General features: G+C 39.0%; 1 protein-coding gene across 4 annotated transcripts in view; it reads left to right on the top strand.

The window, feature by feature from the left end:
* The window catches only part of FAM135B (family with sequence similarity 135 member B), a 242,406-nt gene that overhangs the window by 205,762 nt on the left and 18,702 nt on the right, over positions 1-17,942 (top strand). For all 4 annotated transcript variants that reach the window (XM_053993224.1, XM_053993252.1, XM_053993233.1 and 1 more), the window contains 3 exons: positions 11,168-11,321; positions 13,950-13,999; positions 17,128-17,283. In XM_053993224.1, the coding sequence (XP_053849199.1) occupies positions 11,168-11,321; positions 13,950-13,999; positions 17,128-17,283 (360 nt within the window). The remainder of the gene's footprint in view (positions 1-11,167; positions 11,322-13,949; positions 14,000-17,127; positions 17,284-17,942) is intronic.

Below are 17,942 nucleotides of genomic sequence, written 5' to 3'. Positions count from 1 at the left end.
TTAAGGTATGATTTATTTTGTATTTGCAGCTCATTATAAGGTTGTAAAAGGTTTGTTGTGGTGCTTAAGTGGCAGGTCTTGAAATGTGAAGTCACAAGGACTAGATAGCTTGCAATCACTAAAGAAAATGTCTTTGAAAAAAAAGAGAAAACCAGAAGAAGGGTGTTTCATTTCACTTTGAAGAAGGAAATACTTGTTTCTAAGTTGACTTAACACGTTTCTTTTTTTTTTTCCTGTTTGGGCAGTGAGCTGTAAAATCAATTATTCCTGTAGCTCTTGTCATTCGTGAACAGAGATCCAAGCCTGAAGTCACTTTCTCTCTGTCAGTGACTGTCAGTACATAACAGAGCCTGGCATTTGTAAATAGGAAACTGCAGTCCTTGTTGTTGCTTTTATTACATAAAAAGCATGTCAGAGTGACCATTTGCTTTGTGTCTGTGCTTCAGAAGGCAACACAGAGCCAAGTAGTTTGGTACATGCAGTTTGATAGAAGTTCACTGTGTTTAACAGCATATTCTGCCAAACACCGTGAAAGAAATGGCACCTGCAGGAGAACTGAGTTAAATTTGTTTGTTAGGTCCACACTGGCCCACATGCATTGGCAAAGTGTCTTCAGCCAGCTCTTGTATCAGCCGTGGCCATTCTCTCTTGTAAGAACTGGCGGAGACCTTTCCCTCCTTACACACCTCTTCACTTCTATCTCAGGACCCTTCACTTCCTAATTTTTCTCTAAGAGGATTTCTAAGCTCACACTAGACCCAAAAATACATGCTCTGGGCTGATTGTCAGCTTCTTGGAGTCAGCAATTACTGCTGAGTGAAGAATCCAAATCATGATGTCTGAAACATTTCTCCTCTCTGAGGGGAGAAAATACCTATTCTAATTCAGGATGCTCCACATTTATTTTCCTCTGTTCAAACTGGTATGAATTAGATTTTTAATTTTTTTTTTTTTTAATAAGCACTGGGGTGGAACTTCTCTGCCCAACTCTGAATTGTCTGCCTCTGAGCTTCTAGTTTAATTTTCTTCATACACAATCCTTTCCTTTCATACACAGTGGAAAGCAAGGAGCATTTATAGAGAATTGTGCATTATAGAAATGTTGAAGAGGGACTTTTTGCACGGTTGTGAAGTGATAGGACAAGGGAGAATGGTTTTAAGGGTAGATTTGTGTTGGTTAATTGAAAGAAATTAATTCCTGTGAGAGTGGTGAGGCACTGGAAGAGATTCCTGGGAGAAGCTCTGGATGTCTCAGTCCTGGAAGTGTTCAAGGCCAGGCTGGTTGAGGGTCTGAGCAGCCTGGGATAGTGGAAGGTGTCCCTGCCCCTGGCAGGGGTTTGGAACTCGGTGACCTTTAAGGCCCCTTCCAACCCAAACCACTCTAGGATTCTGTAACAACAACATTTGAAGTGGAGGGGATGAACTGTGCTCCAAAAATGCCTGTTTCTCTCTCTGTGCTATAAGGGAGTCCAGGATGATGAGCTGAGCTGGACATGTTTATGGTCTAAATAAAAATGTTTTGCTAGATACTAATCTGACCACTCTTATGCAAGCAAACTATGACATGTATTAGAGCTTTGGTCATTAACCCCTATGTAATGCAAATGCTTGTAAATAAAGCCAATAATAATCTATAAAATCCTAGGGAAAATGATTTATTTAATAACTTACCTCTTTATTAATATACTTAATATCAGACAGTATATAGCATTGCTAGAAATACTCTGCCAGCTGCTAACCTTTATAATTACATAGCATAAAGCCATCTCCACCCCAGCCAGAGCCACAGCTGAGCACATCCTTCCCTGTTGCCAGGCGTGCAAGTTGAATCAAAACATTTTTGACATTTTCTGATATCCTGAATGCCCATTGTAATGGCACAATTGTGTTAATATCACTGAAGAGGGTCTCCTTTTCCGTGTGTGTGTGTGTACATACAGGTGGGAGAGACACAAAGATGTTAACAAGTGCTCTTTTAAAAATTTACTGGTTTATGCTGCTGCCTGCAGAGATGAGTAATAACAAGGCAGCTCTTCAGCTAAGTGGTCCTTGTTTGATCACAGAAACAGGAGTGGATTTGCTTTCCTTATCTGTGAGTAGGCAGCATGGACTCTCTTTAATCAGAAAGGACAATGTATTAAGGCCCTTCTTGCTGTCTCCACTGTGTTATTTTTGTTTAGGAGATCAGAATTTGCACCATAAGTGTGTATGTATTAATAAATATTTAATTTAAAATTACATATAAAGACCAGCTTTAGCTAAATAGATAGAAAGATATTTATATCAATCTTTGTACCTAATCTGTCCTCCTTTTTTTCATAAACAGTTATTTTTTAATATTTTGGGGGTTTTCCCCATAAAATTGTAATTATTCAGTATTGCTCTATTGTCTCTTAGCCAAAGAATATCACAGTGTGCTTTGTGAATGTTCCCTACACAGAGTCTTAGTAATAACAATATGAAGATATGAACTAACATGTCATTTTCAGACACAGATGTAACAGAGGGAAATAAAAGCACACCCAAAGGATTGCAGTGGATAGGGTCATGTGGGAAATAGTAAAGGTAAGAAGATTTTTAGAAAGCTGAGAAAGCAGGCCCTAGAAACAGAAAGAACAGAGAATTAGCTGCAGCTGCATAGTCTGAAAGTAGAAAAAGTTAGAATGGTATAGCAAGAAAGGATATTAAACAATAGCTTGAGTTTTAGGCTTGGCTAAGATAGACCTTAAGACAGCAGGAAAATGTTCTTAGCAAGATAGTTGAAGGTTTTAAGCTGAATAATGGTATATTGTGTATTGTTAATAGAAAGCAGACAAGCAAGCATTGTGGGAAGCAGGTGCATGTGTGCTTTTAGTGATTGGCTAGAACAACTATCTGTAAGCTTTAGCAATATGCTATTGGCTAAAACATCTTTTAAATGTTCTGTAACAAATCTTTGGCTGCTGCTGGCTGTATGTGAGCTTTGCCATCTTTCTATTGTTTCAACCATGTAATGAGGCTGATGCTGCAATAAAAGCTCAAGGAACGTGCCCCAGCAGTCCTGTCCTGTTCATGAAAACAGCTCCCCTCCCCAACACAGGGTGACATCAGGCTGGCAATGTAAACAGTGAGATTCTGCAGGGCTCCATCCTTTTCCCAATTCTCCTCAACATCATTAACATCTTGGATGCAGAACTTGAAGAAATACTAAGTAAATTTGTCGATGACACTAAACTGGGAGGAGCTGTCGAATCCCTTGAGGGCAGGGAGGCTCTGCAGAGAGACCTCAACAAATCAGAGAAATAGGCAGTCACCAAAAGTATGGAGATTAACAAGGGCAAGTGTTGGATCCTGCACATGGGATGGAGAACCCTGGATGAACAGACAAACTGGGGGATGAGGCTGGAAAGCAGCTGTGGCACAGGACCTGGGGGTCCTGGTCAGTGGAAAGTTGGAATCAGTAGAGCCCTGGCAGCCACGAGGGGCCAACCCTGATCCTGGGGGCATCAGGCACAGCATCACCAGCCTGGCAAGGGAGGGGATTGTCCCACTCTGCTCTGCACTGGGGCAGCCTCACCTCCAGTGCTGAGGACAGTTTTGGGTGCCACAACATAAGAAAGATATGAAGGTATTTCAGAGTGTCCAGAGAAAGGTTATGAAAATTGTGAAAGGCTATGAAGATAGTGAAGGGTCTAGAGGGGAAGACATATATGAGAAGCAGTTGAGGACTAGGAATTTCATTCAATAATCCTAATGGATCCCTTCCAAATCAGGAATTTCTATGATGCATGATTCATACAACTTTTCTTGTGCCAGATCATCCAGTGCTCATCTTAGAAGAAGGATGCCTTGGGTCAGACACTGCTCTGACTTTCATGAGACATTTTCCCCAGTGCTTAATTTACTGCTAAAGCAATGTTTTTGCAGCTTCAATTTTCTCTGTGGTGATGTATAATCCTAGAGATCAGGTGGAGGAAAAAGATTTTTTCCCCTTCTTATTTATCTTAATCAGAATTGTTCAAGAACTTCTACAGAATACCCTATTTGTGCTTTTACATGAAGAGCCATTGTGACTGTAGATACTTGTGATGATATATAGGATGCAACATAGCCTTCAATCACTAAGTTCAGTTTTTTAAGTGGCTGGGAAACAGACTTCAAAAACTTGCATAGAAATTAAAAAATTGTGAAATGCTCCTTAAAAGAAAAATCATGAAAAAAACCCACAAGAAACCAAAACATCTGTGCATGAAGTAAAGTATTTTGGGGGATTTTTTTGACTTCTAAATTCTAAAATATATTGCTATATGAACTTTTTCTTGATGAAAAAGAAAATGAGAAAAAAAGCCAGAAATTTTATTTAAATGAGAAATCATTTTTTTTCTTTCTAAGCGGGTCAGTATGAGACATTTGGAACATTGTCAGTGTTTTTCCTCCTAGAAGAACTTGAAGGGAAATCAGTGCAATCTGTGAAACACTTTTGCTTTACTAGAATAATATTTTTAGAAGGTAATTTTCCTAAAAATACTTTCCTGGCCATTCCTTCTTCCTTGGCCAATTGCAAGTAATAAATCTAGAGCCTCCATTTAGAACAGTGACTTCTAGTCACTGAGACAAATGAGACAAATTGGAGCTGACCAGGAGAATTCTCCTCTATCTGTTCAGAGAATGCTCTTTTTCAGGCTTGATGGCTCCTATTTTTTAAGGGTCTCAAGTCAAATATTTTCCAACTGCTAACTTTGTACAAAGTGTAAATTATCACTGAACCTGTCACTAAATCTGACTGCAATGTCAAATACTTTTTCTACTGTGTAATTATCCCGGGGGTTTTAACAAAGTGGCTCTAATTTTTAGAGGTAATATAAATGTCAAATTGTATTTATGAAACACCAACCTACATTTTTTTACATAACAGATTTAGTGAGAAGCATAACATAAATAGTTCCATATATTGTCAATGCCTTTCTAATTATTACCCATTATTGAAGCTTTGGATTACTGTTATTAGTGTAACTGAAATAGAATATAACAGAATGGTTTTACTTTTATTTTAGAGATTTGGATAATGAACCAACCTATCAGATACAGACTAATAAATCAATACAAACAAAGCAATTTATTAACTTGATAGAATATGCACATCCTAGTCCAATATTTCTATTTATCTTAAATGTTTGGTTCTCAGTTTTACTTTTTTTCATGGAAGATATTAATTTTCTCAGTTTTCCATAGCTGTTCCTCCTATAACCATGCTGTCTTCCTGTTGGTGAATATTAGAGGAAAGAGATTTACAGGAGCTGGCTTATGTGGGTGTCACCCGACCCTCAAGAATGTTCTGTGTTCGCATATCTACTGCTGTCAGACAAAAAAACAGAAATGCATTGTTTTTCTGCCAAATAGGACCAAGATTTGTGTCCCATGCCTGTTACATGTAGTTTCTGGTTGCTCTGTTCAATAAAAACATTTAAAATTCCAAAACCAGGCTGAGAAGAAACTGTGTCACCACAGAATGGCATCCACAATCTGGCCTCTGTGGGCTTTCACATCTTTAAACTATGGATTTTTTTTAAGATTTGCCAATAATTTTTCACTGCCTGACACAGGGATGTAAAAGATGTTTGTATTGATGAATGAATTAATGAGGGGGAGTTGCTTGTGTTTGGCAGTTTTCCATAGCTGAATGGAGGTGTAAATATACATATGCACACAGGTAGAATCCTTAGGGGTGGAAAAGACCTCTAAGATTATCAAGTCCAGCTGTCAATTCAGCACCACCATCATTTATACCATTAAACCACATCCTTAAATGCCACATCCAAGGCATTTTTGAACACTTCCAGGGATAATGATTCCACCACTTTTCTGGGCAACATGTTCCTATGCCTTAAAACCCTTTTAGTGAAGAAATGTTTTTTAATATCCAATCTAAACCTCTACAATTAGTCTATATGTATACATATGGGGGTTTTTTTCTATATATACAAGGCATATTTACAAAAATATTCTTAGTCAACTCAAATGCAGAATTTTTCCTTTTTGTTGTTGGTGCTGGTGGTGGTGATTAGTTGCTGTTTTCCTCATGAAATGTCATCATTAAAAGTTTTTCATTTTCAATCATCGAGATTATTTTTTCTCTTTAAATTTCATGTAATTTCTGTCATAAGAATGGCTCAAAAGACATTCTTTGCCTCTTCAGTCTTCTCTGAGAGCTCATTTTAATGTATTTTCATGATAACCTCTTTAGTACAAAAATAATTTCTGATATGTAACCAGTTTCAGAAAATGGAATAAAAAACTTGTCCTTCTTCCAACATTGCTCAAGCACTTTCACAAATGAAGTAGAAGCACTAAAGTTTTAGCTCAAGACACAACTATAATTTAATTTCCAACCATCAAATAACAGGAAATCTATCTTACAAAACAGCATCCAAAGTAGAGAGTAAAGCCTAAGTCCTTGAGCTTGAAGCCAGAATAAAATTTCATATCAGGTAATCAAAATGGGTTTGCAGACAAATGGGCCGATGCTGTGTACTCAGAAACTACATTTATCTTGGGGTGCTGAGATTTATCCCTCAGTTTCAAGCAGTTCTGTAAACCTTTCCCAGAAGCAGGCAAGGTAGGGTAGCTCTCTCTGCTACTGGAAAATGGTTGGAGACTGCAAAACTTGTCTATTTAGTCTGGAATGGCTGTTTAGTATATTACAATTCTTGACGAGCAATTTGAATCTGAATTGTGAAATGTGTTAAGAGTTAGATTAAACATAAAGGGTCTCATTTACCAGCTGTTAGTGCTATTGTTGAACACTGCACGTAGTTAGCATAGCTCATGGAATTGCTTTAATACAAAACAAATACAAGCTCCTTAATGTACATTACAATGCATAAAATTCAGTTGGTGCCTTTTGATATTAGATAGACATAGAACACAGGTAGTGAATATCTACAAATTATTCTCTGCATTTGAATAATGAATTGACATGAACCTTATTTGATGAAAATGTTGGCTTTTTGCAAGTAATTTTTCTTTCTTTTATTATAAAGGAAAAGTACATTTATAAAGCAATACAGTCTAATTATGGGAGGAATCTGTTGACTGATAAGAGCATTGCACAGGGAACCTATTCATTTAAAAGGCTGATTTACTTAAATGTATTCAACAGGGAAATTGCAAAAATGCTTAGTTTGTTTGGCCTTGTTGATATGGAAGGCTATTTTACTTGGCTGGGTAAATCTAGCAGAAGACCAGCTTAGAGGATAGATGGACAAGGGTCAGTGATGGTTCAGTGTTGGGGTCCAGCTTTGCACTTCATGATCAAAAGTGAACTGAAGCCTTTACATTTCCAAAACACTAGGCAGTAGGTTTTATCTCACATTTTTCTAGGTTTTTCTTTATGTGATCATCAAGTGTGAGGTCGCCCTACCCTTGGCTGGGGGTTTGGAACTAAATGATCTTTAAGGTTCCTACCAATCCAAACCATTCTAGGACTCTGTGATTGATGATGACCACAGTAAAAAGGGAAATGGAGAAATTAGGTCTATATGCTTAGGGTTCTTAATGAGAAAAGATCTTCAGAGCTCTTTAGATGGAGAGTGTTTATGAACTTTGGAAGAAGTTGCAGGAAACTCAGGAGGACTACAAGGCTGTTGTAAGGTTATGCAGGGAGAAAAGTAGAATAGACAAAACTTAATTTAGCTACTGCCTAAAAAATGCAAAATATTTGTATAAATGCATTTATAAATGCAAAAGGAGAGCTAAAGAGAATTTTTGATCTATTTTGCCCTAATGATGCTGGCACAACAGAAAAAATAATTTGTGTCAGTACTATTGGCTTCTGTGTATATGCTATCAGAGTACCCTTAGGTCTGAAGCCTTGGAAGTGAAATTTTTCAGGAATTCATGTCCTCCCAAAATTTTCAGAAATGGAAAAGGGCAAAAGACAGAGATGCAGTCTACCACTACAGGCAGACAGAGGGGGCCTTGAAAAAGGAAATCAGTGCAAATGCATTTTACAATCAGCATAGAAGAATCTGTCTACCTAAAAATTAATGAGATTAAAATAACAGTAGCCCAAAGGAATTAGTTCAAAAGGTCGTGAGAATCTTTACAAAGGAAAGCAACATGTACTTTTACAGAGCAGCCATCAGGCTTTGTGCAAAGTGGGATTTTCATCTTCAGTATTGTTTTTTGGTTTAATGAGAAGTTTGCCTTAACTAGAAGTAAACGAGTATTTGTCATCCTGTGTCAAGAAAGCTGGAAATCTGAGCACTTTGTAGCTGTTTAATGGGTCACAGACACTGTTTTTCCTGAGAGCTGGTTTTGCAGCAGTGTTTTCCCTTAGAACAGCCTGTGACATATTTGTTACCAAACTCAATTTGTTAGTGTTGTAGTCTGAATCTGTGTTTCAAGCTATTGGCAAGGAAATAGGGAATCACCTGAACAAATGCACAGAGGAGGCAATTAAAATAGCAAATGTGAAAGGTCTGCAATCTTTAGACCTTCCCAAAAGAAGACATTTCTCGACATTTCTCAGCTTACTGAAGAGTGATGGATAAGCTGATTTAACTGCAGCAGTTTATAATGGCATCATCTGATAGATGCCTGCCCTCTGGGGTCCCTGCAGATGAAGATGCGCAAACCTTAGTTCACATTAGTTTAAACTGTCCCTGAGGTGGGTTTAATAATCTCTGTAATGTCCTGCTCCATATCCTGTACGTGTGTGACAACTTTGAGAAGAAGCAGAAGCAATCCTGTGAGAGCAGTAATATCTTTAAGTCACTGAAGAACCAGAAATTTGTAGCTTGTCACCTTTTTTTCTGTCACACTCACTTTCCACCTCGACGAAAAGATTTTTCAGGTTAGGATGGATGTTCCCATTAAACAACAGGGTTTCAAAGCCAGTTGCCATTTTAATAGAATTTAATCAAAATGCTTAATGATATGTTCTCTTACTCATGCACAGCCCAACCTGGTCCGTGCAGAGCAGTTCCTCTCGTGCAATGGCATTCTCAAAGCACAGCATCTTTCTCTGGCACAGATACCCTTCCCAGAGAGCTGGGACAGGAAGAGAAAAGAGAGCTTGGAGCAATCTTTTCAGCTCTCTATTCACACAGGTATACCATCCACATCTTACAGTAATTTGAAGAAAGTTTACATTGCAATGGAGAGAAATGCTGGAGAAAATTTTACTTGCCTGTTGTAGTTGTAGTCAGTGCTCCTAATTCTTTGTCTGCAGTTTAGAACATGTGGTCAATTGTCCAGTGTAAATCAGCCGAGGACAAATTTGAAAAAGCACCCTAAGATAGGAAGACAAATGCTAAAGAATTCAAAACTGGACTAATTGAGTATTATTTTAAACATTAATTCATGCAAGTTTTAAGCCCACCTGCAGGTGCATTTTTCTATTACTTTTTATATTTAGACTGTAATCTATGCTAAGGAATGGCTGAAAATAGACCTATTAAACTGTAGTCATGCACAACACTACGTCATAGCATTCATATAAACTATGAAATTAACTCACTTTCTTCCTTCTTCTCAGCAGTGTAGCATTTAAATGCCAGACTAATTTTTTCTTAAAAAATCAGCAGTGGAAAATAAAGGAGGGCATATTTTCACGACATTGTGGCATTGTACACCAATCCAATTCCAATTTTATATTGTTTTGAGCAGCATTTCTTTATGCTCCCTTTTTTGTTTTGGCCATGGTGAGAGTAAAAAATATTCATGCTGAGACTGGAGATTTTGAAACCTTTGAAGAACAGCCAACTCTGTCAATTATCATCAGCTGTTTCTCTGCAGGTCTAGAGAGCAGTTCTCTTTGTGCCTACCACAGAATTCTTGTTAACTCCTTGAAGATTGGCATGAGAAACTGAGGGAAACATCCTGGCTCAGGCCAAGATTTGTGAAATATGGGTTTTAGGGAAGTCAAAGGGAGAAAAACACAGGAGATGTGCTGGCATGTGATTCTTCTCTGTTGCTCCTGAAGATGTGCAGATTTTGGGACTATCCAAAGGCAGTAAGCAGGCAGGCAGTCAGGCCTGTAGGAATTGTATTCCTACCCCAGCAGTGATAAGCAGTGGACTAAGTTCCAAATTTCCCAAACCCAGGGATTAATAAATAATTTTGCTTTAAATCTAAGTAGTTCAAATTTCAAATATCAGTGATTTATATAAGCATCTTTTGACGAAGTGAAAACTTCTGATTTATGGTGCCCTAATGAAAACTCAGCTTACATTCTAAGTCTAAAAGTGTTGCTTGGGAAATATTTGTGGTAAACATGCTGTGGTCTGTCCTATTACATTCTCCCACAAGAGATATACTAACACAGACATTGATCCTGGAGTACAGAGTGGCTCATATTTGTTGATGGGATAGCAATTCCATCTGCATTTGTTCACTAATAGAGATAACAAAGCATGCCATGGTACCATCAAGCTGTAACCTTTGCAGGAGGCAATAAGGAGGGAAAAGGAAATTGAATGTAGACATCTTTATAGCTCTTTCTACCCCTCTTCTTCCAGCAGAGAGGGTGTTTTTCACACAGGACTCTCTGTGTTGTGGGAAGAGACATTGGCTCCACAGTGGGACATGTGGGATGGACAGAGGTAGATTTCTCTGTTGGACTGTTTGGTCTGAGGGTCTTCTCATGTGATAGCCTTGCTGAGACCTAATAGTTTTGTTATGGTTTGGGCAAAATGAACATGTAGAATGAGATACTATTGGATTACACATCTAGCTAGTTGGGTGGCTGGGAGGTTGGGATGGTTAAAATCTCTCTTTGGTGCCATCTGCTTGATTAGAATTGAAGAATCATGGAATGGCATGGGTTGGAAGGGACCTGAAATACCATCTAGTTCAAATCCCCTGCATGGGTAGAGACACCTTCCACTAGACCAGGTTAATCCCATCCAGCTGGCACTGAACACCCCCAGGGAAGAGGCAGGCAGAGCTTCTCTGGAAAACCTGTGCCAGGGCCTCACCACCCTCACAGTAAAGAATTTTGTTTCTAATCTCCTGTCTAAACCTACACTTTTCTAGTTTAAAGCCATTACCCCTTGTCCTATCACTATATTCTTTTCTAAAAACAGATTAATGTCCTCAATTGTGTTTTTGTGGAAACCTGTCACAGAAATGGAGACCATGAATTTCAGTTTCTCTACTTTATTTTCTTGATACTGTTTCTACACAGGGCAGCTTTTATGTCCCATCTGAAAACTGCATGCAGCATGCATACAAGTGGCATAAGGATCTCTGTCTTCTGCTCCTGAATGCTCAAAGGGGTCTTCACACGTACTATACCCTCATAATGAATGAGATTCCTGATTTACCACAGCTGAAGTTGGGTAAGTGAAAAGTCGTTTAACATCACTGATATTTTACAGTGCTGCATTTTTGAACACATATTTTAGTACGAAAATTCTTTGTCTGTTCAGAGACTTTAAGGGATTTTCATCTGTGTTTTCTGATTAGTGTTTATTTTTGCTGTTAAAGATGACTGACTCCTCAGATTATATGAATCCTTTCATAGGGTGTGGCCTGATGTGTAGATGGATAAAATTTTTTGATACATTTCTCAGAATATTTGCCTTTTGGTGATGTTTGGGCTCAGTTGCATTTTGAAAAGTGTAATGTCTTGTTCTGCATGAAATCTTGGGAAGACTCTGAACGTATTTTTTTCTCTTGAGCAAACATTTTTTTATAATTGAAAAGAGAAACCTGAATGCTGATACAAGTGGGTTTAAATTATACTCCCTTCTTTGTAACTCACAATATATTCCTCCACTGTCAATTACTACTTGCTCTTCAAAATTATTCTGATTTTCTTCCTAATTCAATTATTTAATAGATTTTCTGTTTTTTTGGCAGAGTTTTTTTTGGCTGGTCAGGCTTGTTAGGTCTAATGTGCAAGCGCTGGCTGGCTGGATTTACAAGATGGAGTTCTGGAATTTGTGTTTAGTCATCTTTGTAATGACAGCTTGAGGTCCTATGAAAATGAGACTCAGTCATCTCATTCAAATCCTTCTGTCTCATCTGTTTCTTTGAATTCAAGGAATGTCCCTCATTAATTTCACATCGGTGTTTTTGTATTTCTGTGGTGTGCAGGTTTTGAAGTTATCAGTTGTGTCATGTTGTGGAGATAAGTACATTAGGAGGGTCGATTGCATTGGCCAGCAGGTTTTAAAAGGGAGTAAAATTTTACAGTATAGTCCTTGTATATAAGAGCTATCAAACACAATGCATTATGCTTCACACACTCCTAGACTTGATAGATGCTATTTTCCCTTCATCTCTTGCTCTCCAACATATATTTCCCTTCAAGACAGTCTAAAAGTCATAGGTAGGTAACACAGTGTGTGATTCAATCCAATCACAAGAAAAAAAAAAAAGAAAAAAAAAACCCAAAACAAAGCAGCATTTTAATTTGCAGCTTATGAGCTCTCAGCCAGAACACAAGCAACAAAACTGCTTCATGGATCTTGGTTATAAGTATAGATAACAGAGGATTTGTGGTTGACCCAGACAGGGTTATAGGTTGTGAGATGGCAAAGTCCTGCCATCAGGATGAGTGACCACAACTCCATGACCACCCCAGAGCACGTGCTTATATTCTAAACACCATTTTCCTGATTTTGAAATGAATTCTGGCACTGAAGCAGGCACTTCATTTGCAAATGCATGAAAATTTGCAAAATGCAAATACCCTTTTTAGCCTCTTGAGCAGAGTGTTATTTGCATCATTTTATTCACAGTCTGAAAATCTCCTAAAGATTTGGTTTATAGGCTGATCCTCTGACACCTGTTGCACAAGTCAGTAAAATTATGGGGTGTAAGATTCATGCAGTAATATGAATATAAATCAAATTTTTATATCTGTCTCCTTACATTCATTGGGGTGAAACGGACGCAATTAAAAATATGTCATCTGACACAGGTAGTGCTTTCTAATTTGGGATGGCACAAACTGCACCTTCTATTTGGTATATTTCTCCATTGAGCAGGGGAAGAATGTAAATGGCTCATTTAGTTGTAATATCTATATTGGTCATATTAATCTCATAGGTTTTTACAGAAGGTTAAGATAAATCGAAGAATATAAATCTCTGCTCATTTTCTTATTTTTTTTTTTCCCTAGCTTACAGAGTAGTATATGTAAAAAGAAAGTAGCTTACTTTAGACATTAAAAGTGGGAATGGTTATTTCCCAAATTCTACCAGCTCAGATTGGGTCTTTTCAAGGCACAATTCATCTTGGTCTGTCCTTTCCCATTTATCAGTGCCATGTGAGAAGAGACATTTGGGAATTGAGGAGGGCATTGGTCTGTGAGTTGTTTTGCTTTGTTCCTGCTTTGTTTCTTTATGGATACCATTAGAAAGTTCCACACTACAAAATGAAGCTGCTAAAGTTGGAGAATTGATTGATGTCCTCCTTTTCCTGATAGATTGTGGTGCATTTAAAGCAGAGTGTCCCTGTGCTGGATTCTCTCAGGATTAAATCAAAACACTGCTGCTTGCAGTGGTGAGGTAATTCCAACTTCACAAGGCAGTACTGAGATGCCCAATATTTTACTGGTTAGGAATTTGATGTTGATACACTGTCCTCTGTAGCACACCAGGGGCAACCATTCCTTGCTCATCATTTGCTCAGACTCTCTATTCAGTTCTACAGTTGGCCATAAATACCAAAGGCTAAAAATCAAACTTCTAGTAAAAGAGAGTCAACAAAGAGTCAATGTTTTCTTTGACACCAAAAAATGAACATTTTCTACTGGCTTAGTGGTCCAGATTGCACAAGCAGAAGTTGCACCTGCAGGAGTACAAAGTGGGTTGTGGAGTGCCCACACCCAAACAGAAACTTTTCTGTCAGGAAGAATACCAAATGGCCGATTTCTCTCATGAATAAACAGCAGGAGTTTCATATTTCACATCCACTGTTCTCAAACCTGATGTCTTTCTTTGTGTTTTTTCCCCCAGAGGAGCTATCTGTGGAAGAGACAGTATCCCAGCTTTGTATGGAGCTGCAGGTATTTCCTTCATCAGAACCTGCCCATGGGGTTTTCAAGTCCATTTTTCAAGTGCACTGAGACAGCCCAGCAATACATCAGAGCAGGAAAAAAGGGAATTTGGTGCCATCAGAAAGTTTGTTTACTGTTTCTCTTCCACAAAATATTTTGCATAACTTTGATTAGTTGCTTATAAGGTGTTCCTGTTACTTTTAACAAGCCACCAGCTGGATTATTCTAGCATGCTTCAGTGAGCTTACCCTGAGTATCAGGATGACAAAAGAAATTATTTGGTGTAGGTTGCAATTATAGCTTTTCTGCTGACAGGAGAAAAAGTACTTTGGCAGGTTGTTCAACCATAGATTTTCAAATAAAAATACCTAAATGTGTTTGGAGGATCATGGGAGCAAAAAAGTGATTTTGGCAGAGAAGTGACTGAACTACACTCTTGAACTTGCTTCTGCCAAGTTTATTTCAAGTGAGACAAAGACAAGTCGTCAAGAGTGCCAGGAAGAAATGCAAGTGCCAGCTGATCACTGGAAAAATTAGAGATTTCATATATTTTATTTATCACAGGATCACAGAATCATTAGGTTTGGAGAAGACCTCCATGATCATCAAGTCCATCCTTTGATCCAATATCACCATGACCAGTAAACCATATAAATAATGTGCTACCTGCTCATTTTTTTAACAATTCCAGGGTTGGTGATTCCACCACTTCCCTGGGGAAGTGAATTTGGTAACAATTAATGGAGGGACGATGAGTCTAAACCAAATGAGAAGTCAATTTACATTCCTGTTACAAATTGTGACCTAAGGTTTGTCAGGCATGGTTTTAAAACTGTTTCAAATGACAAATTTATTAGTTTTAAGTCCTGACTTGGATACTTTGAAGGAAATCTGATTTCACATAAAATTGATTTAGAGAAGCATAACTTACTGGGCTCCATCTCTACATCTACTAGATGTAGAAGTTGTAAGGGTATAGGACAGACAACACAGTCTAGAGTCTCCTTTGGACTAATTTTCAGTGCAGTAAGACACTCACAATTAGAAATCCATCCTTCCTTCCTTCCTTCCTTCCTTCCTTCCTTCCTTCCTTCCTTCCTTCCTTCCTTCCTTCCTTCCTTCCTTCCTTCCTTCCTTCCTTCCTTCCTTCCTTCCTTCCTTCCTTCCTTCCTTCCTTCCTTCCTTCCTTCCTTCCTTCCTTCCTTCCTTCCTTCCTTCCTTCCTTCCTTCCTTCCTTCCTTCCTTCCTTCCTTCCTTCCTTCCTTCCTTCCTTCCTTCCTTCCTGCCTGCCTTCCTGCCTTCCTGCCTGCCTTCCTGCCTGCCTTCCTGCCTGCCTTCCTGCCTGCCTGCCTTCCTGCCTGCCTGCCTTCCTTCCTGCCTGCCTTCCTTCCTTCCTTCCTTCCTTCCTTCCTTCCTTCCTTCCTTCCTTCCTTCCTTCCTTCCTTCCTTCCTTCCTTCCTGCCTGCCTTCCTGCCTGCCTTCCTGCCTGCCTTCCTGCCTGCCTTCCTGCCTGCCTGCCTTCCTGCCTGCCTGCCTTCCTGCCTGCCTTCCTGCCTTCCTGCCTTCCCTCCTTCCTGCCTTCCTTCCTGCCTTCCTTCCTGCCTTCCTACTTCCCTCCCTCCCTCTCTCTTCCTAAGATGACTTGCATTAATAATGCATCTTGCTTGAAGACTGAGCTTTCAGTTTATGATGTAAGAAACAGGTTCCCGACTTAACAAATTAAAAATTAACATTGACATATAGCCTATAAAATTGGATGCCATAAATAAAGTAGTACCCTAACTCTGCAAAGGGAAATGTTTGAGCAGGATCTTTTGTTTCCCAGTAACTCCCTGATTTTTCCTGTACCAGAATGGGTCCTAGACACGTCATTGAAACAGGTGACAATATCTCTTTTATCCACGCACAATTTTTCTCTGCTGCTCTCACACACAGACGGTTTGCTTTTAATCATGGCTTAGTTTGCAGTGTCACCAACCTGGAAACTACCTGCATAATAAAATGTGAAAAATAAACAGGCTTTCAGCTAGAGTGCAGTCCTAACAAAGAAAAAAAAATGACACAGTGAATAACGTGGAGGTAAAATGCAATGTCTGTCTCTCATTAAGGAAATTAACAAGTTGACAAGTTAAGAGAGCTGGGTTTGTTCAGCCTGGAAAAGACTCCAGGGAGAGCATTTAACACCTTCTAGTACCTAAAAAGGCTACAGGAGAGCTGGAGAGGGGTGTTTTACAGGGGTATGTAGTACTAGGACAAGTGGGCATTGTGTTAAACTGACAGAGGGCAGGTTTAGATTAGACATGAGGTAGAAATCCTTTATTGTGAGACTGGTGAGACACAGGCACAGGTTGCCCAGAGAAGCTGTGGATGCCCCATCCATGGAAGCGTTAAAGGCCAGGTTGGATGGGGCTCGGAGGAACCTGGGGTAGAGGAAGGTGTCTCTTCACATGGCAGGGAGTTGAAAGATCTTTACCCTACACCATTCTACGATTCTATGATTCTGTGAAATTGTGAAATGAAGAAGTTTAGTGTGCAGAGACTTTGCTTTCTTGCAGAGCTTTGGCACAGAGCTGGAGGGCACACAGAGACCCAGCATGTTCTGGTGTGGGCCATGGCAACAGCACACTCTGGAATGTCTGTTTTCATCATGTGTTGAGGGCACAGAGTTTTGGTTTGAGGTTTCTTATTTGGTTCCCCCTCAATCACCCATCTGTATTCTAACGTGACATGGCTGAAAGGGTTCCTTTGCTAACAGAGTCTGGCCGTAGTTTATTTTTTCAGAGCATCCAGCACCATCTGGTGGATAATTTGGAACCCACACGCTTTGGTTTTTCTTTTCCCCCCAGTTACTACACCTGCAGTAAAGTGTCTGCAAAATATTATCTGTTCCCACTTACTCTCTAACTGTGTAGCTGAGACCATTTGCACTAAAATATATTATTTTAAAGAGAAAAATAAAATGTCTCACCAGCTTTATTTGGGGTAAAATAACTGAAAATGGTAGCTTTAGTAATAATACTCCTAAATCAAGAGAAATTTTTCTTGTTGCTGTTGTTCCTAAAAGGACTTAATCTGATGTACGAACTGATTCTTTTCCATAACATTCTTGATCTCATAATTTCTCTTCTGTCTTTCAGCTGCTGAGCAATCCAGAGAAGATGGCAGAACAGATAAGCAAGGACCTTGCCTGGCTTTGCTCTCACCTCTTGGCCTTGTGGACCCAATTCCTAGAGGTGGCAACGCTCCATCCAGAAGTCACAGCTTATCTGACTCAGGAACATCACATGTTAAGGGTAATCCTCAGAAGTTAAAAGCAAGTCCAGTAATGATCACCTCCTGATAAACATTAGAGATTTTTTTGGATGTATATTTCCAATCCAATTCTGCCTCTATGACTATTTACATGAAATGGGGTGAGCACAACAAGAGTTGAAGAGGAGGGGAAGAAGAGGTGAAGACCAGGATTTGAAATTACAGATTTCATTTTCTGGAATGAAGATGGTTGAGTTTGTTGGACCCAGGATCCTACATAAAATGAGTAACTTTGAACACCAGAAAGAGACATAGTACAGGAGGTGGGTGGGAAGAGGTATATGTCACCTATACTTGATAGATACCTGTAAATCATAAACACTTATTTTAAAAAAACCCAAACATCACAGTGACAAATAAAAAAAATGCAATTTCATCTCAACTGGTTTCACAAAACTACCATAAGGAATATGGATTTGTTTTCTTCACTGTCATACACATAGCTATTTGCCTTTCTCACAATGAAGTGCACACAACAAAATATTAATATTGTTGATGTTGAAATTGCTTCTTGTACTTGGTAATAAAGAAGGCACAAAACCACTTGTCATTTGAGCGAATGTTGTCAGATCTGCTTATCTGATTAGTTCAGCAAGTGTTCTGTCTTCCATCAGGATGTTCTTGGTTATTGACCAGACAC

This window comes from Vidua macroura, chromosome 1, assembly GCF_024509145.1.
Source record: "Vidua macroura isolate BioBank_ID:100142 chromosome 1, ASM2450914v1, whole genome shotgun sequence".
In the NCBI taxonomy this organism is placed as follows: Eukaryota; Metazoa; Chordata; class Aves; order Passeriformes; family Viduidae; genus Vidua; species Vidua macroura.
Note: the sequence above shows the minus strand (reverse complement) of the source record. Positions and strands in the feature narration are given on the sequence as shown.